The sequence below is a fragment of the Sitophilus oryzae genome, unplaced genomic scaffold (genome assembly GCF_002938485.1).
Source record: "Sitophilus oryzae breed Bouriz unplaced genomic scaffold, Soryzae_2.0 scaffold_494_pilon_pilon, whole genome shotgun sequence".
Taxonomy (NCBI): domain Eukaryota; kingdom Metazoa; phylum Arthropoda; class Insecta; order Coleoptera; family Curculionidae; genus Sitophilus; species Sitophilus oryzae.
The window spans coordinates 2,929,626-2,956,125 of NW_022147078.1; the positions used below are offsets into that span (position 1 = coordinate 2,929,626).

At 33.2% G+C, this 26,500-nt stretch overlaps 1 protein-coding gene across 2 annotated transcripts in view; it reads right to left on the minus strand.

Annotated features, from left to right (window-relative positions):
- Positions 1-26,500, minus strand: part of LOC115886716 (tyrosine-protein phosphatase non-receptor type 2) — a 28,721-nt gene that overhangs the window by 915 nt on the left and 1,306 nt on the right. Inside the window, exons 3-8 of one of the 2 annotated variants that reach the window (XM_030905989.1) lie at positions 25,698-25,937; positions 21,106-21,331; positions 18,262-18,438; positions 16,023-16,238; positions 14,398-14,570; positions 13,532-13,645 (exon numbers count right to left, since the gene is read on the minus strand). In XM_030905989.1, the coding sequence (XP_030761849.1) occupies positions 13,532-13,645; positions 14,398-14,570; positions 16,023-16,238; positions 18,262-18,438; positions 21,106-21,331; positions 25,698-25,937 (1,146 nt within the window). Of the gene's footprint in view, positions 1-13,003; positions 13,646-14,397; positions 14,571-16,022; positions 16,239-18,261; positions 18,439-21,105; positions 21,332-25,697; positions 25,938-26,500 lie in introns of those variants that run through there. The other variant, XM_030905987.1, reaches the window with a different exon arrangement.

Consider the following 26,500-nt stretch of genomic DNA (forward strand, 5'->3'; position numbering starts at 1 on the left):
TTAAAGAATTATCATAAATAATTTTTTTCAGATGGAAACCCACTTTTTTATTTCACTAGTGAAAAGGATTTTTAATTCGTTACTTTTTAGTTATACATGTTCCTATACCTAAAATAAATCGTTTTTAAATTATTTAAGATTTAGTTTTAAAGGGTATATTTTTTTATTTTTTACCCAGTAGCTTATGACTTTAGGCATCACTCGATGTAAAAATATCCTGGCCATGTCATATTGCCATTAGCTATCACTAAAATACGATATACAGTGTGACCCACTCAAACCCTCCATAAAATCTGTGTTTATAGTCCGATTTTGATGATTTTTTTTTTAAATATAAAGTTTCAAAAAATGTACTTTAGGGCTCAATGTCATGTTATTTCACAAAAAACAAGGCCTACTTAATAAAGTTTTTGTGGTGAAAAATTTTTAAAATCATATTAGCGATTTTTTTTCAAAAAATTTGAGTACACCCCTACATTCGGCATCCCCCAAAACAGTTCTGTACCAAATTTCGTTTAAAAATATTAATTATTAATAATTCTGCAGTTAAATTAAATAATTCCCTATTTTTGCCAATTTAATGATGAGTTATCAAGTAACCCTTGAAAAAAACAATCCACGACAACGAGTTTTATTACAAACAATGATAAAAATACTACAAGCAACACAATAACCGAATAATAAGTTAAACATATTCAAATAATTCTAGTTGCTTCTACCAGCCCTCCATTCAGTTCAATACATTTGTCGCATCTTTTTCTTAGATTAACAGTTACATTCCTAAGCTGCTGTGGTGTAATATTTGCAGAAGCCTCTGTAATTCTAATACGTAATTCATCTACAGATTGAGGTCTAGACTTGTAAACTTGTTGCTTTAAGAAACCCCAAAGAAAGAAATCAAGGGGTGTTAGGTCCGGGGATCTCGGAGGCCACTCAATTCAGGGGCTATTTCGACCTATCCACTTATTTTCAAAATTTTCATTTAACCATTCCCTGACAACTGCCGCGTTATGCACAGGTGATCCGTCCAATTGAAATTTTAAATTCAAACGGGTTTGGCATGGTAAATTATGTATTGCATCCCAAAAGTCATTAATCAGAAAATTCAAAAACGTTGGACTATTCAAATTTCTCTCAAAAAAATATGGACCAATGATTCTATCATCAAGTATGCCACACCACACATTTAATTTCTGAGAATACTGTCTTCTTGTATTGATCACCCATTCAGGGTTTTCGACTGCCCAGAATCGCGAATTTTGAGAGGATACTACTCCGTTTGTACTAAATGTTGCCTCATCACTAAATAAAATTTCTTTTAAGAAATTTCTATTATTTAAATACTCTGCTTGAGCCCATAAGCAGAATTCTAATCGTCTAACATCATCTCCGTTTTCCAAAGTGTGTAAAATCTTTGGTTTAAAGGGTTTAACTTTATTAGTTCGCAAACATCTCCTAATATTTTCCCTTGGTATATCCAAATCAACACTGGCGCCTCTAATGCTTGCACGAGGATTGTTACGAAAATATTCTAATATTTCCTCATTCCGCCTATTTATTCGATGTTCCGGCCTTCTGTTTTTTAGTAAGTATTTTGACACACAACCAGTTTCATTAAAAACTCTATTTATTCGTTGAACCGTGCTTCTACTTACTGCAGGTCTGTCGGGATGTCTGTTGTTAAATTCTCTGGCAGCTTCTCCTGCTTGAAGATAGTTATCACCCACTAAACGAATAATTTCAATTTTATCCCTAATATTTAATTGTTCCATAATGCAAATAATATTTCTTGATACAACACTTTTCTGCGTGCTATTAAATTAATATTCAATTCTACGCTGCAAGAATTGACAGCTAATAAAACCCATTGTTGTGGATTGTTTTTTTCAAGGGTTACGTGATAACTCATCGTTAAATTGGCAAAAATAGGGAATTATTTAATTTAACTGCAGAATTATTAATAATTAATATTTTTAAACGAAATTTGGTACAGAACTGTTTTGGGGGATGCCGAATGTAGGGGTGTACTCAAATTTTTTGAAAAAAAATCGCTAATATGATTTTGCAAATTTTTCACCACAAAAACTTTATTAAGTAGGCCTTGTTTTTTGTGAAATAACATAACATTGAGCCCTAAAGTACATTTTTTGAAACTTTATATTTGAAAAAAAAATCATCAAAAACGGACTATAAACACAGATTTTATGGAGGGTGCCCGGTCTTGAGTGGGTCACACTGTATATTTTAATAAATACACTTTATAAAGTTTTACCAGGCAGTATTTATAATATTCGGAATACAAATAATTAGTTTTTTGACAGAAGGAAATAAATTATCTTTGACACTTAATGTCAACGGAAGCTAGATAAAACCAAGAAAAGTAACGCTTTAAAACTAAATCTTAAATAACTTAAAAACGATTTATTTTAGGTATAGGAACATGTATAATCAAAAAGTAACGAATTGATAAACCTTTTTACTAGGGAAATAAAAAAGCGGGTTTCCATTTGAAAAAAAAATGATTTATGATAATTTTTAATTGCTCAATTCCATGACAGCTACGGGCTTTAATACTAAGGGCTGGCAAAGGTTAGTCTTGAGTCGAGATTTCCGTATGTAAGAAGAGCACAATATGTTTTATAATGTACTGAACAAAGAGGGAACCGTAAACACGTTGCCAAACGTATGAAATAAACCGAGAAACTGTGCACATTGCTAAGAGACGTGGAAGGGGATATAGCAGAATTGTCGCAGTCGACCGGTTGACCCAATCAGTTAATCAGTACCTTTGTCAGTACTTAAAGTTCTAGGGAGAGGTGTATATCATGCGTTCAGCTTCACGATTTAATTGCGTCTCGTGATACTCCATTTGTTTATTTATTAACGAGTCATTGTAACTTTCCCTATAGCTTGAATTTTTTAAGTGCAAGCTAGAAACACTTGCATTTTTCAAAAATGACACACTTACGATATCCTTATAATTCCATTTCAGATGCTCAGAAACATATCTAATGATTTTATCTAGTTACCTTTTCGAAAAAAAGTCTTAAAATATCTTAAATCGTGATTTTACTATACTTGATAGGGAAAGGCGTACCGGCAACAACGCAACAGCACACCGTCGCATTTCTCTCACTCCGACTTAATAAGATCCCTATGCGATTTACTTGCACACATGTAAATACCGACCCAAAAGTGACAGTTGCTAGCACGGTATGACATTCGAACAATTTAGTTTTTGAAATAGATAGCCACATGTCTTCTCTTTAAGCCACAGTGGTTGTGGTAATCACTAAATTTGACGTTTAGATTATACAAATATTTTTGAGAAGCAGTTTTTTTCGCCCAAAAAATTTCTAGATTTACAGGGAATCTAAATATGTAATAAAAATGGGGGTATCCATTTAAAATGAGAAAGTTGCTGTCAACTTGCGGTATTTCCGGAAGTGCCGCCATATTGAAACTATTTATAATCGATAGATTTCGTTGTGAAACCGATCTTGATATTGTAGTTATTGTAGTTCTGTAGAAAATTCTAATGCACGCTTAGCCTGGGAGATCCCGTATATTAAGCACTGTATGATATAAATTATATTATACCGGGTGGTGTATCGTCGTTGGAAACATAGCATGTAGATGCCCCATGCAAATTATGAAATGTCCAAATATTGGCTCCCTTATTAATTTTACAGCTAAAACTTGATTTTCATACATCCGTTGTCCGACGATACGATGATACGATATTAGAATGTAGAATGTTTAGGAGGGGAGTTAATCACCGCGACCTTATAGATCTATTGTGTGTGCCCCTTTCTTGAGTTATAACGAGTTATAACTCATCATACAGTCTCAGGGCTTTAACAAAAGCCAGTATCTGAGACGGCTCCACAGAGGCCAGCTCTCCATCCTCGACATCTGACGTACCAAGGTTCATGGCACGAATGGTCGTCGTCTCGGCGCACTCGCACTTATCGGCGCACGATAAGGTGTTCTGGTGTTTCCCCATTTTCCCCACACAATCTGCATTCGCCGTTGTTTCTCAGTTTCAGCCTACTGAGGTGTTCGTTGAGGAGACAGTGTCCTGTTAGAAACCCCGTGACAATCCGAAGATTGTTTTTCACTTAAATCAAGGAAAACCTTTGAACTTTTTCGAGTGTCTTAGACCGTTGGAGAACACCCATTCCAAGTTACAGATGGAGTCTTCCAGATCCTTCAGTTCCGCTTTCAGTTGGTTCCCGTTTGGAAAACAGCTTTTCTAGCTAGATCATTTGCTTTTTCACATTTCTTTCTATCCCTTCGGAGGACTTTATTTTCTTTGCCTAATTTGTTGAGCTTCTCTAGGCATTCTTTGACCAACTTCGAATTGATGGTTACTGAGTTGATCGCGTTAAGTGCTGCTTGACTATCGGATAGGATGGCAATTTCCTCGTTTAGATACGATATTAATTTTATTGGTTGAATTTAATGGCTTCGATTGGTTAACCGTTTCTAACCAATCGAAGTCTTTCAATTCAACCAATAAAATTAATATCGTATCATCGTATCGTCGGATAACGGATCCGTGAAAATCAAGCTTAAGTCGTCAATAGGTTTTTAAGACTTGAATAAATATGCAAAAATTGAACAATTTTGGACAGCCGATTTTAAGCAATTTAAGAAAAACTGCATCTATATTTAAATTAAAACTGAACAGGTAACAATACAAAACTAATGTGACAAATATCATTGTCACATGCAATTTGTTGTGCCGTCTACACTACTACGATGCGCCATCCTGTATACTTCCTTTATCTATCCACAGTAGGGATGTAAATACTACAATTTGTTGACATTTTTGCGGACACAGTAGATAAAAGATGACCCAAAAAAACTCAATATTAGGTTGGGGACAACGGCCGTACATATTTTGAAAATATTTGATATACAGGGTGATTCAAATATATTTTTATTGTAGTTAAAAAGCTCGCTGTAAGACTATTTATTTTTGTTATATAATCAAAAAAATATTCCTATCTCTTCGACACACATCAGGATTGTGATGAATGAAAAACACCATAAATACCAAAAGATATGCGTAGTTATTTTTTTTAAATAATTTATTTCAAACGATATAAATTGTCTATTAAAAAAAATGCGTAATATGTATATATAGCAGTAAAATTAAATGGTTTATGTAGTTATGTAAATAATCACATAGTGTCGTAATACTAGTTCACATTCAGATATAAAGTTTATATACGGTTTTTTTGTTTATATGTGGGAGGAAATATATGCAGGTCAGTCCAATTAAAAAAAAAAAAGAAAAATATAAGTTTGCTAAAAAAAAACAAATTGTAATTAATTTGCAATCGAAATTTATTAAGACTGACCTTATACGAGTCTTGGTTTATATTAGACATGGACAATTACTGACAGATATTTCTAGAATGGTTTTCAGTATTTGCCCAAGCCAACATTTTTTTCTGAAAGGTAACTGAAACTATGTCTTTTAACTGTGTTTTTTTTTTCAACTTTTTTATCTTTTAAATACATCTATCTAACATAAATATAAAAAAATATAACAAGATTGCCACTGTTTTTTTTGGACTAAAGTCTATACCTAAAATACCTAGAAATACAGTTTTTCTGCCTTAAGTGTTAAAAAAGGCACAGGAATGCTTGCTTAAACTAAAAAACGTGGGTTCTCTTATACTGTTTCTTTTTTCAATAATCTCCAAAAATATTGTTCTTTTTTAAACTAAATCGAAACAACACCCTGTATTGAGTTTCGAAATGATCATTGATGGGTTGCGTGATAAATAGGGTGACATTGTAATTTCTGTATACAGGATGGTCAGGGCTTCCCAAGCAGCATTTGGACGTCGGGACAACGTTGTGTCACGCGACCAAACGTCGTGGCGCAACGTCGGCACAACCTCGTGCCAACCCTAGTCTGCACTAGTTTGGAGAATAATTTTTGGGTCGAAACGACGTTGGATATCGACGTTGGCTAGCAGCCTAATTTAGTACAAACTGCAACGTTGTTTAAAATCCTATTTCACAGAAATACAAAACTATAATAATATGGCGTCTAAGTCGCGTTTTATCCTAAATTGGGATAATTATAGTAAAAATATTATTTTTATGATTTGGTTAGAGACATATGCCAGATGGCAGTAAAGGAAAACAAAACAAAAGTATTTAAGTATGGAAGATGTTTGAAGATCATAATTATTGAAACACTTTAACCGACTCCCTAACTCGTTACCCAAGGCAAAAAAGTTAAACGCAAACAACTTTATTGATAAATATATTGGTTCTACTTTGAAAAATACCGATGGGCCTTAAAATTAAAGAAGTTTGAAAAAATTTCTTTAATTTTTTTTTAGTAAAATGAGAATAATTTATTTGCAGTCGAAAAAATTGTTTCCGCGTGTTGTTTAGGGTCAAATATTTGTGTTGTTTAGGGTCGAATAGTGTTGTTTAGGGTCAAATATTTGTGTTGTTTAGGGTCAAATAGTGTTGTTTAGGGTCAAATTTCAAGTTAATGTATTCAAAAAGCAGGAATTGCTATTTTAGGAACGAAACATTTTCTTATTCAACAACATGGCGGCTTTCACTTTGTCGTTTTGGAGATTAAGATGGAGTAGTTCGAGTAGTCGCATACCTGGACTAATAAAGTCGCAGTTCAGCCTTAACAGGTAGTATACTAGTCGCAAGATTGCCTAATTTAGTCATCCTAGAGTCTAGCTTGTGCCGCCTTCTATATTCTAAATAAACGAGGGAGTGGATAAAGTATCGGTAATATGTCGATGTATATTTAAATTTAGTTTTATATGTACCTTTCTTATGTCCCATTTTAATTAAGTTTTTTTTTATAAAGACAAAAACAGCACTGAACTGTCTGACTGAACAGAACAATGAAGTGAAAATTTAAGATTATGGTTCAATACAGTTGCAAAAAGGTAGTGGCTCGACGTCCTACCAACGTAAGAATAAAGAAATCTAAACAACGTTGCAATTAGTAAAACAGACGACGTTTGCATAACGTTGGCATAGGTCCTGAAAGTGACGTCGGAAAACTCTTTATTGCCCAACATTGTAACTACGTTGTCCGAATCACCTAAAGATCACTTAAGCAAAAAAGGTTACAAGCCAACGTTTATTCGACGTAAAGAAGCTTTTACTTTGTTGTAGTACTAGTTCAACGTCGGCACAACGTTACAACAACGTTTACATTTATTTTAATACCCGCGGTACGGAGCTAACTATTTTTTGTAACTAATACAACGTTGTGTTTAGTAAAAATTTGGTCTCAAGACGTGAAAATGCTACTTGGGATTAAACAATCCACAGAAAGACATATTTTTATAATGTTTTTCTGTCGACTGTATCTGTGCCCACACCCTGTATATTTTAAATAAATAAACATCAATAAGTATAAAAAAATGTTTTTTACATTCAACTCTGGTTACAAAATGCTACAATCCATTTACTTTTTCCTTTCTTCAATAATATTGAGACTGCCACACAATTTAACATTATGTAAAAATCTCAAAAAAAATTCAGTCTTTTACCAAAATACCAATTATGCTTTCTTCCCAGTATCTAATATTATATTAAGACATAGATATATCTAAATCATCTAACTGTATATATTACATAACCTTAATACATAATGAGTTTTGCAAAAATATATATTTTTATGTTTTATGACTAAAAGGGGGTGAATTCATGTAGAAGAATAATCCTAATAATTATTGTTGGCCGAATTTGTTTTTATATTTTTTGTTATTACCGCGAAAATGCACGATAAAAATTGCGCATTAGTTCAAATGTATTGTGTGAAAAAGGTAAAATTTCGAGGTTCAAAATTTATCAACAGAACGCGAAAGGAACTAGCGAAACGAATGAAAAATACTATATTTAGCTACTTTTTACATTTAACATTGATATGGTTGATATATGTATAATATTTACAATGAATTTTCGAATACAAATGAACTAATATTCAGGAACTATGTTTGAAATACACTGTCCTCGTCAGAAAAACATTAATGTTGCAACATGTCATTAAAACACAACGATATCTATACGAGTAGTTCAAATAAACCAAACATGGTTCTCATTGTTCGTGTTTTTGTGATGCGAAACACAAATTAACGTTGAAGGACGTAGTACCATTTTGGAATACACAACTTTCTCGACACAAAAACATTAACCCCGAAACGAAAGATGCGAACAAAGAACTATAACTTTGTTTTCCAAACGAGTAGATCAAATAAATAATTTTAACTGTCGTAAAAATCATTAACGACACGCGATTCAAAAATAACGGTATCCATAAGAGGTTACACGAACTTGTCTTCATACAAGTAGTTCAAATAAACCAAATATTTTTAGACATAAAAGCTCGCCACAAACGCGTTAATTGTGAAGCAATGTGTGTAATCGATAAACGTTACCAATACGAGTAGTTCAAATAAACTTTTTGACGTTAATTTATTTTAAGAAAAATCGACTAAAAAATTCCATACGAATAGTTCAAACCAACTAAACATTAATACATTCACGTAGAAATTAAACGCGATCAATAAATTTGTAGTAGTTCAAATGAACCAAACATCATTATCATAACACACTCATTTTGAAACGAATAGTTCAAACAACGAGTAGTTCAAATAACCCAAACATTTTTTGATAAAAATATTTTCGCTTTGAAAACATTAACGGCGGAACAATATGTTATTTTGATAAATAATGTTATTAATGCGAGTAGTTCACATGAATCTATTTTTTGATAATATAACTATTGTAAAAAGCATTTAACGATATGCGATTAAAATATAACGGTATCCATAAGAGGTCAAATAAACTAACATTTTTGTTCTTCATACGAGTAGCTCAAATAAACCGAACATTTTTTTTTATATAAACCTTCTCTCGCCACACAAACATTAATGGCGAAGCAATGTGTGCAATCGATAAATGTTAGTAGTTAAATACGAGTAGTTCAAATGAATCAAACTTTTAACCGCGATAAGTAATATTTATCTTATAGTAGTTCAAATGAACCAACAACATTCTCATGATATAAATTATTATTAACCAAAAATACTAATTTTGAAACAAAATGCGACAATATATGGATTACATGTGAGTAGTTCAAATGAACCAAACATCATCAAAACACTCATTTTGAAACGAAATGCGACCAATATGGTTTCCAAACGAGTAGTTCAAATAACCCAAACACCTTTTGATATAAAAATATTTTCGCTTTGAAAACATTAACGGTGGAACAATATGTTATTTTGATAAATAATGTTATTAATGTGAGTAGTTCACATGAATCTATTTTTTGATAATATAACTATTGTAAAAAGCATTTAACGACATGCGATTAAAATATAACGGTATCCATAGGAGGTCAAATAAACTAATATTTTTGTTCTTCATACGAGTAGCTCAAATAAACCGAACATTTTTTTTATATAAACCTTCTCTCGCCACACAAACATTAATGGCGAAGCAATGTGTGCAATCGATAAATGTTAGTAGTTAAATACGAGTAGTTCAAATGAATCTAACTTTTTAACCGCGATAAGTAATATTTATCTTATAGTAGTTCAAATGAACCAACAACATTCTCATGATATAAATTATTATTAACCAAAAATACTAATTTTGAAACAAAATGCGACAATATACGGATTACATGTGAGTAGTTCAAATGAACCAAACATCATCAAAACACTCATTTTGAAACGAAATGCGACCAATATGGTTTCCAAACGAGTAGTTCAAATAACCCAAACATCTTTTGATATAAAAATATTTTCGCTTTGAAAACATTAACGGTGGAACAATATGTTATTTTGATAAATAATGTTATTAATGTGAGTAGTTCACATGAATCTATTTTTTGATAATATAACTATTGTAAAAAGCATTTAACGATATGCGATTAAAATATAACGGTATCCATAAGAGGTCAAATAAACTAACATTTTTGTTCTTCATACGAGTAGCTCAAATAAACCGAACATTTTTTTTTATATAAACCTTCTCTCGCCACACAAACATTAATGGCGAAGCAATGTGTGCAATCGATAAATGTTAGTAGTTAAATACGAGTAGTTCAAATGAATCTAACTTTTTAACCGCGATAAGTAATATTTATCTTATAGTAGTTCAAATGAACCAACAACATTCTCATGATATAAATTATTATTAACCAAAAATACTAATTTTGAAACAAAATGCGACCAATATACGGATTACATGTGAGTAGTTCAAATGAACCAAACATCGCCCTTTGACAAATAATTATTACCGCACAAAACGTAACTGTAACTATAGCTATCGATAATGTTTCATAACAATTAACCAATAATTATTATAATATTAATAATTTGACAACTACAAACAAATTTAATCAATCTTCAACCGGAAATAAACTATGAAGAAAAAATATATAATTAAAAAAACGTCCCATGACGCGATGAACATTTATCACACAATTATTTAGCAATAATTATTTTTTTAAATTAAGAGAAACACTCGGTATATCGCCGAGTAGGTCGATTGTACCGCCCTAAAATTGCTCGTTAAAAAGGTGCCGATAACTACACAACTGTACAATAATATAGAATAAAATTAATCTCTTTGAGAATAGCAAAAATATATTATAACCAGCGCTATGATCGAATGAAAAATGTATGAGTTGGTATAAATAAATTTTAATGTCAATAAAGATTTTCAAAACAACGAATTTTTAATCTTATTTTGAAACAGATTAATTGAAGTCATATATTAAAGCTACAGGGTGTCCCAAATCAGTCAAAATACTAATTAGTTACCGTATTAAAAAAAGAAAAACAAAATTGTTAAGAAGATTCCGGGTAAAGTAGATTATTTACTGGGTACACCCTATAGATCATAGACTGTTAATACAGAATATAAAGAAAAAAATTACTGTTTCTTCATACTAAAAATTAAGTATATTCATACTTAAACAAAATAAAATCTGACTGGTAGTTCAAAAGGACCGCGCTTTTGAAAATTCGCACTAACGAAATTTGTACATAAAAAATCGTTAATTTCGCAGAACGAGACACAAAACACAAAAATAAAGAGTCGGAGAATAATAAAGATTTCATATAATATTGTTTGGTATTTCTAGGGATTGAAAATAAAACATTTTAAAAAAAATTAGAAAAATAATTTTATGATTGATTCAGAAAATAAGTTATAGTATTTAGAAATGTTACATATGGAAATAATATGAATATTATATAGATACTATTTCTGAAAAAATCATCAATTATTTAGCACTAGTTATTAATTTTGTTCCTTTCACAAAGAAAAAAAAAGAAAAATTTTGTTTCTCATTAAAACTCTTTAGTTTTGTTCATTTTTTCTTGTCCTGTGATAAAATTCGTCTTAATATACCCCCTCCCCACTCTCCGTCAAATATTGGCAATTTGTCACTACTGACAAAACCAAAGTCCCTAGATTAACACAGCACTGTTATTGGTCAATATATAAAAACGACATTTTTACATATTTTTTAAAAAATAACACTATAATGCTTTCATTTCATTTTGTTGCACTTTCATTCAATAAAAAAATAAATTGTAGGGTTTTTAGTCAAGTTTTAAAATTACGGCAGTATTAGCATAAATGACATACGCTGTCAAATGTCACAATTATTGATATAAACTATTCATTATTTATATAGGACCCCCTGTATGATAGAAGTGGCATATCATGTTTCATTCTGATTTCAAAAATATAGCGCACATGCCCTATCTTGTCAATGGTTTTTGTAAAAGTAATATAATGTTGTAAAAGTATGACCTTAAAACCAATAAGCATATTAACAATGATGTATATTTTATAAAATTTCAATAAAAACCGATAAAAAGAAAGAGAATATATGCTATCCAAGATACTTGATATATATATTGTGTTCCGTTTAAATATAAATATAGTTTATATCCAAATGTATTATAAAAATATGTTGCTAGTACCGCATTTACACAATGAGTGGAAAGTGCAGCGAAAGAAAGAAATTTCTTTGCACTATTTTAAACTCTAAATACTAATAACGTATAATATATTATTTTTTATTGGCAATGGCATTATTTCAACCTGTTATTTTAGATATTCATCATATCTACCCGTTTCTTGTTTTTGTTTAAATATACCAGAGATTAAATTTAAATTTATAAGTAAAGGCGCGGATAGTCAGACGCTAAATTGATTTACGTGGTAGATAGAAACTCTGAAAACTACTTCTATTGGTTAGTATGAAATAAATCAACTAATCGAGAAGCACTTCTCACGTTTGCGTAGTTCAAAGATGTTAAACGAAAAGGACCGACTTATGTGGATTTTGTAGAGCTCCATCTCAAAAATTTGTCTTCAATTTCTATTCCTGACTAGCGATATAGTGTAATATATACATACTAAGGGCTGGCAAAGGTTAGTCTTGGGTCGAGATTTCCGTATGTAAGAAGAGTACAATGCCTTTATAATGTACTGCACAAAGAGAGAACAGTAAACACGTTGCCAAACGCACGAAATAAACCGGGAAACTGCGCACACTGCTAAGAGACGTGGAAGGGGATAAGCAGATTTGTGGCAGTCCACTGGTCAACCCAATCAGTACCTCTGTCAGTACCTAAAGTTCTAGGAAAAGGTGTACATCATGCGTTCAGCTTCACGATTTAATTACGTCTCGCGATACTTTATTTGTTTACTTATTAACGAGACTTTGTAATTTTCCCCAGAGCCTGAAAATTTTTAAGTGCAAGTTAGAAACACTTGCATCTTTGATAAAAATAAGTGGAATTGAGTTGGCGTTCGACAGTAGTGGCGCTATTAGAACTCATATAACTAGTTATCTTTTCGAACAAAAAGTCGTTTAAAAATAAGCGGTTTGCGATCGTGATTTTACTTTACCTCATAGGGAAAGGCGTACCGGCAACGCCGCAACAGCACACCGTCGCATTTCTCTCACTCCGACTTAATAAGATCCCTATGCGATTTACTTTCACACATGTAAGTTCCGACCCAAAAGTAACAGTTGCCAGCACGGTATATGATATAAATAAACCATGAAACTTGACTAAAAACCGCATAATTTATTTTTATTGCATGTTCTATCTCTAAAAACAGGAAAAGTTATAGTCAGTTGAGAGCTGAACAAAACGAAATGAAAGCACTGTACAGGGCGTCCCATTTTCGAGCGCTTTACAGGCTTGTCTCTTTAATGATCAGCATCTTTGTATCTCTCCTTGAAAGCGAGACAATCCACAAAATACGAGACACCCTGTTTAAATTTCCCGCCTCTACTCTAGGGACTTTAGTCGGCCCAATATAATGGTTGGTACCGCGCGGCCACGCGTATTAAGTAGTAACTCGATCGACTCGACTTATTGGCTAGACGTGCGACGGCTGTTTCTATTGCTTAAGGTAGTAGTAGGCGACGAGGCCGCCCCCCAAGAGGAGGGCGCCGCCCACCATTAAAGGAAAGTATAGAGACCTCTTCAGTTGCTGCCACTGTTCGTTGGCCTGCTGGCGGCGCTTCATGTCGCGCACCTGCTGCTCCATCTGTTGCTTGCGCTCGATGCGGCGGCGATGGCGCAGCTCGGACACGCTGAAACAAAAAAAAAATTGGTCAAGTGCGTTATGTCGGACTCGCGCACGAAGGGTTCCGTACCATTCATTAAAAATAAAAAAACGATTAAAAAAAAGTCGCCTTGACTAGGATTCGAACCTGCCTCACTACGGCTCCAACGTCATAGCAGCGTAAAGTTCTAACGCTTTAACCACGCGGGCACCGAGGACTTGCAAGATTCTATGTAAAATTAACCCAATAAAGACTTATCTCAATTTTTATAAAAAATACAGTATCTCAACTGCTAAAATAACGTTTCGAAACTGTCAAATTACCGCACGGCGTCTTCTCCACTTAAATACCGGCATGCGGTAACGTTAATAGCGCACAAACGCTTATTATGACACTTTAACTGTCATAGTTGCCAAAATAACGCCTCCGTTAATACCGCATATCGTTGCCATATCTCTCTATTAACAGTAAAATAAAACAGTAACTGCAACAGAGCTGCAATAAGTCAGTTTTAAAAAGACTTAAACCATTTCTAAAATCAACATGACTTAAGTCATGATAATCTGCAAGTTAAGTCTCGAAGATTAGACAGTTAAAGCTCTGTAGTATTTACATTTCTCAGCTTTCATTTAGAAAACTTGCTAATAACTTCATTTAATTAAAATCTGTTTGTGTAATAAAGTAATAATAGATCAAAAAGAATATTTGTATATGTACTAACTTGTCAAACAAAAAATATGTTATTAACAAATAAAAAATAATAAAAAAGGAAAACTAACTTGGTGGTGATTGATGCGTCGTCGTTCCCGATAGAGCTGGGACTATCCGAACCCACAGAGCCCTTGTCTTCGTTCATGTCGTCTTCATCGTCTTCTTCCAAGGAATCTTCGCTGCTCAATTCCTCCTCTAGATCGATTGGGACAACGGGCAGAGGTCCACTCGGGATGCGAATCTAAAATAGTAACAATTTTGACTTTATCAAAACCATTATCATAGTGAAAAATTAATACAAGGAACATACACAAAAAAAAAAACTAAAACGGCAATATACCGTGCTGGCTTATAAAGATTTTCACATACTGTTTGTGAAAAAATATATCAGAAATATTAAGAAAGTTTTTGAAAATAACTACAATCAATTATTTCTAATGAATTCCGAGATATCGATTTTTGAATTCAGATTTCTAATAGCGCGACCACCGTCGAGCACCAATTCAATTTCACTTATTTTTATAAAAAGTGCAAGTGTTACCTAACTTGTTGACTAAAGTGTGACAAAAAGTTTGTTTGGTATGACTATTGTTGTAAATGGAAATGGAAATATTGGAAATTTCCAAACGTGTCTCGGAAATATTGGGAATATTGGAAATTTATATTCAAACCCGATGTTTATTAATATATCTTTCATATTTTGTAACTCTATAAACATTAAACTTACTATAGAACAGTTTTACAAACATATAATATGGTGAATATATCGCGTTTGAGGATTCACCTCCTTATTTGCAACCTCGCATTTCCACGGAGAAGTCCCGAGCTCGTAGGTCGTAGCGCAGGGGAATCCCATTCATTTTAAATTTTTTTTCATTCAGGGGATCGACATTCATTTTGTTGTAAAAGCATTTTGTGATATTAGAAGGGCAATTCAGAATAATCTTGCATTGTCCTCACTTGACGACAAAGAAAAATCTGAATTGTTGGAGTTTGTTGACAAAAGAGAAAAATTTGCTATTAAACCCATTCATTATGCTGCAGAATTACTAAATCCAAAATCACAAGGTTCTGAACTTGATGAAATCCAAATCTTTCTGCCATAGAATGCATATATATACTTAATATATCAAAAAATAAACTCAATATAAAGGAGCAAGAAATAATAGAGGAAATAGCAGATTACTGTTGTAGAAGTGGCAAGTTATTTGGAAATAACTTCATATGGAAAAGTAGTTTTGATAACCCAGTCTCCTGGTGGAAAGGACTGTGTTCTTCATCTTCATTATCACAAGTAGCTTCACTACGAATTTTGATGATGCCAGCATGTTCGGCTGCCACGGAACGCAGTTTTAGCGTTTATAGTTATATTCATGCGAGTGTGATGCTGATGACAGTGATGAAGATATGCCTCTTGCTTGACTAGTGTGTCAAAAATAATTCTTTTTGTACAAATTTAACCTTAATAATTTATTTTTTAATTTGAAGAATAACTCATTTTGTGTTTTGCGATGCTTTGTTATGACTTTTATAAATAAATATTTCAGTTTTTCTTATTTTTTTTTAAATATTTCATATATTTCCAATGTTTCAGGAAATATTTCCGAAAATATATTTCTGGAAATTTTACATCACTAGGTATGACCTATAGGCTTGTGACAAAACGTATTCAAAGTACTCCAGTAGTACGTACCTCGTCTGCGTCTGCGCCGTTCTCCTTGTACGTCAAATCGTAATCCGAAACGCTCTGCGGTATGGTGGGCAGCGGCCTGTCCGCCAGACCGTTCTGGACGGCTTTCAAGCTGTCAGTCCTGGGCGGGGGCAGGGGAGGGGGCTCGTCGTCGTCCTCGTCCGAACTGGCGGCGGCTTCTATCAAGTCGCCCGCGCCGCTATCGTTAATGTGATTGGACTGGAAAATTGACGCAACGCAGAGACACAAGTCAGATCAGAAAATGTCAAATCGACACTAAATCAATTGAATATAAACAATAATAGATTTTTTTCCTTTAGTAAAACCACTTTCTAGTCTGTTGTTTTTAATTTAACCTGTTGCTTACAGGCATCTGCCGAATTTGACGTTTTAAAACAAATAGCTAGAAAATCAGTTTATCGGCCGAATTTTGAAAAATTTGCGATCCGAACTGTATTCCAGAAACTTCGGCAGCATATTCTGCAGATAAAAATACGAGGCATGTTTTTTAAGTAAGTACCGTTTTGCGATTCCGCCGCCGCAGCGCTACGGTCGGCGTTCCGCGCATGCGCGCTGGTTACCTACATCTCTTGTCTATGCACAGACGCCAGTACAGTCTGATTCTTCATTGTATACGTTGTTTATTGAGTGTTTAAGATGCCTCCGACAATCGTGAGCCCCGCCGATTGTGAAGTACGGGCTGTCATACGATTTCTTAGTGCTAAAGGCGTAAAACCAATCGATATTCATCGTGAGATCTGTGAAGTTTACGGACAAAACATTATGAGTGATGGAATGGTAAGGAAATGGGTGAGAGCATTTAAAGATGGCCGCACAAATGTGCATGATGAAGAACGGAGTGGGCGTCCTTCGGTCGTTAATGAAGATTTGGTAGAAAGTGGACGAAAAGGTGAAAGAAAACAGACGCTTTACAATTTCATCATTGTGCGACTACTTTCCTCAATGTTCTCGTAGTGTTTTTGTATCGCATTGTGACCGAGAACTTGAATTACCGGAAATTGTGTTCACGTTGGGTTCCGAAAATGTTGACGGATTTGCACAAAACCCAACGTTTAGGCAGTGCATTGACTTTCCTTGAGCAGTACCACAATGAAGGTGAAGATTTTTAGACAAAATTGTTACTGGTGACGAAACATGGGTGGCCTACGCCACACCAGAATCGAAACAACAGTCCATGGAATGGCGACATTCATCATCACCCAGAACAGTGAAGTTTAAGCAAACAATTTCTGCCCGGAAAATCATGTGCACAGTTTTTTGGGACAGAAAAGAGTATTGCTAGTGAAGTTTTGCCTCGCAATGAGACAATCAATGCAGCAGCCTCTTATTGTGAGATATTGAACAATCTGCGCCGTGCAATCCAAAACAAAAGACATTGGTTAGTTGAGTAAGGGTATTGTTTTGCTGCATGACAATGCCCGTCCACATGTAATTAATCGGACCAAAAGATCTCATCAAATCTTTTAAATGGAAAACTCTAGATCATCCTCCATACAGCTCTGATCTGGCGCCCAGTGACTACCATTTATTCCTGTACTTGAAGAAACACCTGGGCGGTCAGCGTCTTCAAATGACGATAACGAAGTCAAAAGAGTTGTGATACAGTGGTTAACCAGTCAGGCGGCAGAATTTTTATGAGGAGGGTATTGAAAACTGGTTCCACTTTATGACAAGTGCCTCAATATTCACGGAAATTATGTAGAAAAGTAGATTAAGGTACAGGCTTTCATGTAAAAATAAAATTATTGCGATATCTTTGCACGTTTTTTTTTAATTCTAAAACGGTACTTACTTAAAAAACATGCCTCGTAATTAAAAAATTCGTATAAATGTATGTAAATGCTTAATTTTTAAATACAGTGTGTAGAAGTTTTATTTTTATTTCGATTTTTTCCAAATAATTTATGAAGTAACGTCAATATTTGAATGAAAATTAGTGTCTAGGAGTTTTTTGACGTGACAACTACAGAAAGCAACATTTTTGCTGAAATTGAGTCAGTGATTTCTACTAAAGAAAATACAACACTATTTTTTCTTCTTCTTACTTACATGAACTTAAAAAAATCGGGTTAACAACAAAAGGGAAATCTTGGGAATAAGGAGGGACTAATATGGAACGGACTAAACAATACAATATTTACTATTTCTAGAAATAAAATCAAAAAACTTTTAAATTAAATAAGTGAAAATATAAAGGAAAAAACACATTTTTGGCACATACCTTAGATTCGGACTCGTCGTCCGAATTATTTGAATTAAGTAACTGCTTGGCACCTTCGATGATCGCCTGATACGAAAACCGGAGCTGCTCGTGCGTCTGGATCAGCCCGGTACGATATTTTCGCATTTCCAGCAGCACATCTTCCACGTTCACGGAATTTAGGCCGTATTTTTCGATCTGGAAGTTATTTTTACAATTGAAAACGAAATTTTCGCACAAAATAACATGATTTAGAAGGTTGGCTATACTTCATTTCAGTGTTTTTTAAGATTTGATAATTGGCAAGTGTGGAATTTTTTGTTACAAGTTAAACACAGAATACGTTAGCTTCATAGAAGCGATAATTAAAAACAAAAACAGGGTTTTCAAAGGAGCTTTAACACTTCGAAAGAGATTTTTTGCTTTTCATAAAACGTTTTTTTTACACGAAAAAAAAGTTTTTTACATTACGACCTTTTACACGTTTATCTCCGATTTTAACCATCAATTAATCAAAATGTGACAACCAGAGTCATTAAAATTATACTCTAAAAATATGACTAAAGCTTGATTTTACTGCATTCGTCATTCATTGAAACGATGGACCGGCGACGGTGCACTTTTCATCCGTAAATTGTTTACTTCAGCCCGTCAACGTAGAAAGATCGTACGGTAACGGACGTTTTGACATTTTTTTAACAAATTTAATCTAACCTTAACAAAAATATAAGTAAAACAGCGAAATCGTTATGGAAATTGAAATTAAAATGACACCAATGTATGTCCGATAAACGGAGGCATGAAAATGCAATAAAATAAATTTAAAAACTGCGTAATGTTCTAACCAATCGAAATCTGCATGAAAATCAAGAGATTGATGTTAATCTTTTGCTATGCTCTCCTGAACAGAGTGCGGCCGTGTGGCTGCCGGTAGACGGTGCGTTCACTACTGCGTATCATATCTGTATTCAACATCTGTTCATTATTGCACATCACAAATTCGCCCTGTATTTCAGGAACGAAAGAGGCTAGGGCAAACCTATGTGTAGCATATTTAGTTTCATAAAAAAGTAGCAAGTTAATGTGAAAATCGCATCATTATATCTCTACTAAAAAACGAGAAATGGGATACCCTGTACAGATGTGATGAGCAGTAGTGAACCACAGTAGTCTACCGGCAGCCAGCAAAATATAATACCGTATGATCTTTGAATAAGAAGACTAAGGAAGGAGCATATCAAAAATCTTAGGTACACCGTGATGGGCCTCAAATATGGCCGACTTAAATTCCGGTTTATCAGTGTCGTTCTAATTTTATTTAAAAAATGTAAAACTATGATGTAGGGTAGACGTGGGGTAGACTGAATAATTTGTTGTTTTATTTTACGCTGTGAATAAATGTTGGTAGTTATTAAAATTGTTATAAAAATATATAATTCTAATAAAAATAGATAAGTTATAATAAGTATTTATTAACACAAACATCCGATACGCTACTGAAGCAGGTAAGTCAAATTAACGTATCTAAATTCTTTGACATCTAATCTTTGACAAGTAATAAATAAAAGCTAAAATGCAAGAAAAATATATAATTTAGTTAATTTAAGTGAATTTCATAAATGATCGGTTTACTACACGTATGTATATTATATAGCCACTTACTAGCGAAAAGTTGTTCCATTATTTCACTCAATTTTTGCCGAGATCTACCGCACGCTGCACAACCAACTATTTTAGAGCCTTTTTCGATAAATCGCGATAGTGTCAATGTTAATTTAAGTTCTGTCACAATTTCCATCTAGATTTACTATCTTTATACAACTATCAGTAGTAGAATAAATAATAAATAACATAAAATAAGCTCCGTAAAGACTGACAAATCCACAAAATTTCAAATCAAATTCAAATGTGTCAAATGAATCGTCAAACAGAACTGTCAAGGATCCCCACCCTAGAGAGCTTTTATGGTGGCTTTTCCGCCCACCATGCATGAATACATGGATAGCATTATGCTCCTTCCTTAGTCTTCTTATTCAAAGCGTATGATCGAATAAAAACGGCGTCAGCGATGGCTATAAAATGAAGATCGCTGTCATTTTATATGTAAATTTATATGGGAAATGTCATCGATCGTCATTTCCCAGCCAACTGGACGTCGTTTTCTTTTCGATCATACGGTATATTAAAGAACCAGCGTTCTTAAAATTCTCGTTTTTCTGACGGTGCTAACTCTGGTACTATTATATTTTTATTAAGTTGGATTAAATTTGTCAAAAAAGTGTCAAAACGTCCGTTATCGTATGCTCTTTCTCCGTTAACGAACTGGAGTATATTATTTACGGATGAAAAGTGGCGGCAAAAACGCTATGACCAATCAGAGCGCCGTCGGACCATCGCATCCGTATTAACGGATAACGGACGCAGGAAAATCTAGCTTTACTCATTTAAAATTAGCCAGTGTACTGTTCCATAAATAATAGTAAAAAATTAATATTAATTTTTAATTATACAGGGTGGTCCGAATTGTATTCAGAAAACTTCGGCAGAGTATTCTGCATATAAAAATAAGTAAAAAAGTTTGTATAAATTTATGTCCTAAAACGCGTCGTTTCGGAGATACAGAGTGTAGAAGTTTCATTTTATTCTGGTTTTTTATTTTATAAAAAATTCAACTACATTTTCAGTTCTTTGAAATTTTCTCGAAAACGTATGGATATTTGAAAAAGCATAAACGGGATTAACCATTTTAGAAGAAGCAAAAATTTTTTATGAAGAACGCATTTTCCTCAAAATGCCAATAATTTTTTCTTGTAAAGACAATCCGGGGACATACTGTATATTAAAAAAGTTGTTTTTTATACTTACAAGAACTAAACAGGAATCTACAAGGCAAAACGTTCCAGACCGACCGATACCGGCCGAACAGTGCACCACGGGAGGCCCCACTTCCTCTTCCAACACCCCGGCATTACGGACTTTCTTCAAAAAATCCAAAAATTTCGTCGGCGAACACGGCACCCCAAAATCCGGCCACGTCGTATAGTGAAACTGCAGAATATCTCTACTTTTTCCACTTTCTATATCCGTTAATCTATAGAGAAAAAAACATCAAAATTTTATATTAATAAGTATTTGTAAAAAATAAATTACAGTAGAACTTCACTAATTCGGACACGACGCCGAATCGGACGCTCCAGTAGTTCGGCGTCTCTTATCAACCTATGACATTTTTACCTCTTTTTTCCGGATGCCAACAAAATTTAAAGGCAAACGAATGAAAGTCCTCATTTTTCTTGGACGGTGGACAGTTAGATATCTTTTATTTGTAGTACAGTAGTACTACAAATAGTACTAAACGACTCTTGCAGAACAAATGCAAGATTGGATTGCATTGAAATAGATGGAAAGATATGTTACATTTCTGTTCTATCAGTAATATTCCAGTTTTTGCTGTTCCGAAATTTAATATTTCAGATATAAAACAATCAGACATACCAAGAACCAAAAAATCATATCTATCAAGAACAAATAAAAAATCAAACCATGTACAGGGTGGGTCAAATTCGAGGCTTTTAAATGGAAGCACCCTTTTCTATAGGAGATAAGACAAAAACTAATATCGGTGTCTGGAGCTCAATTTTCATCAAAAACATGATGGTGAAAACCGCACATCAATATCTGTTACCGTTTCGAAGTTACGGGGTGCTTTTCAAAAATGTGTATTTTTAACAAATCACTGTAACTTTTTCGCTATAGAAAATTTTGTATTTTTATGAAAACATTTCCAAAGCACCTTTTTACGTAGAATTTAATGGTTGAAGTATATATTTTTTTTAAATTAATAATTTAAGAATTATCAACAGAAAAATTGATTTTTTTATATGGGACACCCGTATATTTTTAATTCATTGAAAACAATTTAAAATTACCTTTCCAAAAATATAGCATACTTGATATTTTGCTCGATTCCTCTTCGAGATTTTTATAACAATTTAAACTATATTTCACAAAATCAACACATTTAAACTATATCTGACCGTTTTTTATTATTTCTCGCGGAATTCATTAACTCAGTAGGGGTAAAAGATACACTTGTATAACCGCTAAGTATTTCTGATTCTTGTCTAGATTATACGGGTAATTTTAAAATAAGAACCTTTATTCTTCCGCAAAGATAAAAATCCACTAAGGATAACAGGCATCAAGTCCGGCGGCCTCGACGGCCAACGGCTGAGATCTTGGTTAGCTATTCAGTTATTCTCGAAATTGGCCGCAAAAATTTGCTAACTTCAGCGTTCTGAGGCGGTGCCTCGTTTTGCTGGAAAAATATGTTTTCGAGTTCCATTAGGGGCAGATCATGATTAAGGGGTTCCAAGCCTACTAGTTAAAAGTGACAAACTTGTAAAAATTCTGCATTTCGAAAGGGACTATAACAACATATCAAGTGTGCTATATTTTTGGAAAGGTAATTTTAAGTTCTTTTCACTTAACTAAAAATATACAGGGTGTCCCAAATAAAAAATATTTTTTGCTGTTGATAACGTAAAAAAAGGCTTTGGAAATGTTTTCACAAAAATACAAAATTTTCCATAGCAAAAAGTTACAGTGATTTGTTAAAAATGCACATTTTTGGAAAACACCCTGTAACTCCGAAACAGTAACAGATATCAATGTGCGGTTTTTACCATCATGTTTTTGATAAAAATTAATCTCCAAACAACAATATTAGTTTTCGTCTATCTTCTATAGACCAGGGTATGTTTCCCTTTAAAAGCGTCGAATTTGACCCACCCTGTACATGTAAAATAAAAACACTAAATCACCACAATACACCAAAACACTTTTACTTTTACACTGGACGCGCGTTTCGCTAACCATGTTAGCATCATCTTAATAGATTACAGTTGAGGGTTGGAACCTTTGGTGTTACACAGCAAAATAAAAACACTAAATCACCACAATACACCAAAACACTTTTACTTTTACACTGGACGCGCGTTTCGCTAACCATGTTAGCATCATCTATGATGCTTAATATAAAAATGTTTTTTGTCCTGACATGTAATGCTTTACATTTTATTTTTTAATTTCCAATCGGTGAGTTTTATCAAAAAAACACAAGAGGTAAAAAAGTTTCTAAACAAACTAAACTATCCAAATTAAAGCATTAGCATGTGTTTGATAAGATTTTTCTTTAAATTTCGTTAACAAGAATGATAGGGATAGTTTATTTCAACCCCTTCCACTCATTTTAAAAAGTAAAAAAATTACCTGAAAGTGTGTTTTCATAACAGTAATGCTTCCATAAAATTTCATTAGTCTATCTCTTTTCGTTTTCAAGATAAAAAATAAAAACATTATTTTTCCGCCATCTTTGTACCGCAATATCTCCCTAATGGTTGACTTTTGACCCAACGTTTAAAAAGCAAACTACCTTTTATTTTGAACAAGGAATTACCCCCTAAAATTTTTCGCATTTGTTTTGAAACACCCTGTATATATACCTATATATAAGAAAAATGATCCTGATGAGATGGAAAACTATAGACCTATATCCTTGCTCCCAATAATTTCCAAGGTATTTGAGAAATGTTTAGCCAAACAGATAATAAACTACTTTGAAGACAATAACCTTTTTAACGAATCGCAGTTTGGATTCAGAGAGAAAAAGAACACAGGACTAGCAATCCCTAATTTAATTTCAGAAATATTAGATTCTTTTCATCATCGTCAGTATTGCGCAGTCCTTTTTTGCGATTTAAGTAAGGCATTTGGCTGTTTAGATTTGGAGATTTTGTTGAAAAAACTTAAAGCTTACAATTTTTGTACACGAAGTATTAATCTGATAAAGTCTTATTTGGAAGACAGATATCAGACAGTACAATATTCTGGGGCGATATCAGAAAAGCGCGAACTAAGTATTGGCGTGCCCCAGGGATCTGTTTTGGGCCCCATTCTTTTTTTTTATTTTTTTTAATGATCTACCACAGTGCTACAATGAACCAAACTACACTCTTTTTGCTGACGACACGACGATATTGGTGCGAGGCTCTTCATTGAAAGCATCCATTGAAGCGTCTTTGTTTTCTCAGGACGTGGCAGAAGATTGGTTTAAAGCTAACAAATTACTTTTGAATAAAGATAAAACAAACAGAATGATTTTTTGAGACCCTGTAAAATTTCTGGGAGTTTATCTTGAGCCACGACTACAATGGGGCGCTCATATTGACGCACTCGCAAGTAGGTTGTCTAAAGTTTTGTCTTTATTGCGTGGTTTAAAGACCAGTGTCGACGGATGTATCGATGACTGCATATTTCTCAATTTTCCATAGCCACTTAACCTACGCAATTCTTGCATGGGGTCACTCTCCCGGTATTTCCCGGGTTTTCCGTTTGCAACGAAAAGCTCTGATGGTGGGTCATACAGCCAAATAAAATAAAATAAGAATAAAATAAAATAAGAAATAAGGAATTCTTATTTGTGTGCGTTCATACAGTCAAATAAAATAAAATAAGAAATATATATTTGCTCATGCGCAGTACGATGAGGCTGGATAAAAGTTAACTTTTACGATTGTTTATAGTAATTTTACTATTTATAGTATATTTATTTATTTGTTGCCTACTATATTATACATTTTACTTACGTGAAATTATAAAATAAATTAAATCCAAACTGAAAATATTTGTAGGTTAGAATTAAGTGTGCGCAAAGCCGTTTTCACATAAAATAAAACAAGAAGTTAAAAGATAAAGACTTCTTATTTTATTTGTTATTTTATTTGGCTGTATGAACGCATGTACGGTATCCCATATAACCAACTTTCTTATTTTATTTTTTTTATTCAGTTTTTTTCACAATATTTTGAAGTAATCACTTGTCATCTTGTCAATCAAATTTTAAATATATCCTGCTATGCGTTCCAGTTGTACCAACTTATTTCTTTGTAAAATAAAATAAACTACTTTGAAATTAAAATGACAGACACATCTATCACTGTCAAGGATCTTCTCGTTGGACAGACTATACAAGGAATAGAGAGTGCATTGCACCCATATATTGGCGACTGAGAAGGTGTCAGACTGGACCGGGCTATTGGGCCATAAAACTATACAATGTTCTGCCAAAGCATTTTAAAAGTATGCGTTTGAAAGATTTTAAAAGAGAAATTAAAAAATTTTTAATAACAGTTTCTATACTTATCATGAATTTATGGATTTCAATTATTCATTATATTGTCCTACCTAAGTATTTAGCTAGTAAGATTTTATTTAGTGCATTGTTTGAATGTTTATTTTTTCTGTATTTTATTGACGCGTGTAAATTGTTCTTTGTAATATTTTTTGACATGAATAAATTATTATTATTATTATTATTATTAATTCAGGGTGGCTGTTCTGATATGTGTCCGAACTGTCAAAGTTCTCCTGTATTATATGTAGTTTAAAAATCGTACCTCAATACCCTGGTTAAATAATACGAATGGTCTTGTTGTTCTAAATATTCTAAACTGAGCCCTACATCGGCAAAATTGATTACGGCACCGATAGAAGGGGGCCAATACTGGGAGCATTTTTCCGCCTTCTTCTCGATCAGTTTGTTCAGCATTAGAACGGCTTTGCTGTCTTGCTCCCACACCATCAGCCAGAAATGACTTACGGTATTTGACAGTGGACCTTGGGTCAGGATATACTTCCTAAAATATTAATAATAATTATAATAAATCCTTTATTGACTTAATTATATTTACAAATAATATTTAATATTGTCAAGAAAATGTTTACAATATACATACATTAATTGTTGGAAAATGTTATCGATTTTTTTATTACTTATGTATTTCTTCTTTTCTACTAAATAAAGTCCTTTATTATTATTATTATTATTATTATCTCTAGTGTAAACATGTAGAAGAAAAGGTTTACTATTACCAAAGTGTACTGAATAAATTCAATAAACTTTGCTATTGCTGGTTTATATTCAAAAGTGTTTCAAAATAATTTAAATTTAGAATCGTTCTAAAGTCTTACCTACACAAAACGTTCTATCTGTCAGTTTGAGCTGTTCAGTCAAAACGGATCAAGTAAAATATTGGGTGTATACGAAAAAAACGGACGTTTTACTTGAACTGAATTGAAACAAAGACCGTCTAGAGAACTGGCGAAATCGTTCAGTTTTACAACAAAACTGTCAATAATATGGATATATTACAGCATCTTTAATATTGTAATCGCAAAACATTTTTCGATGCACGTCGAC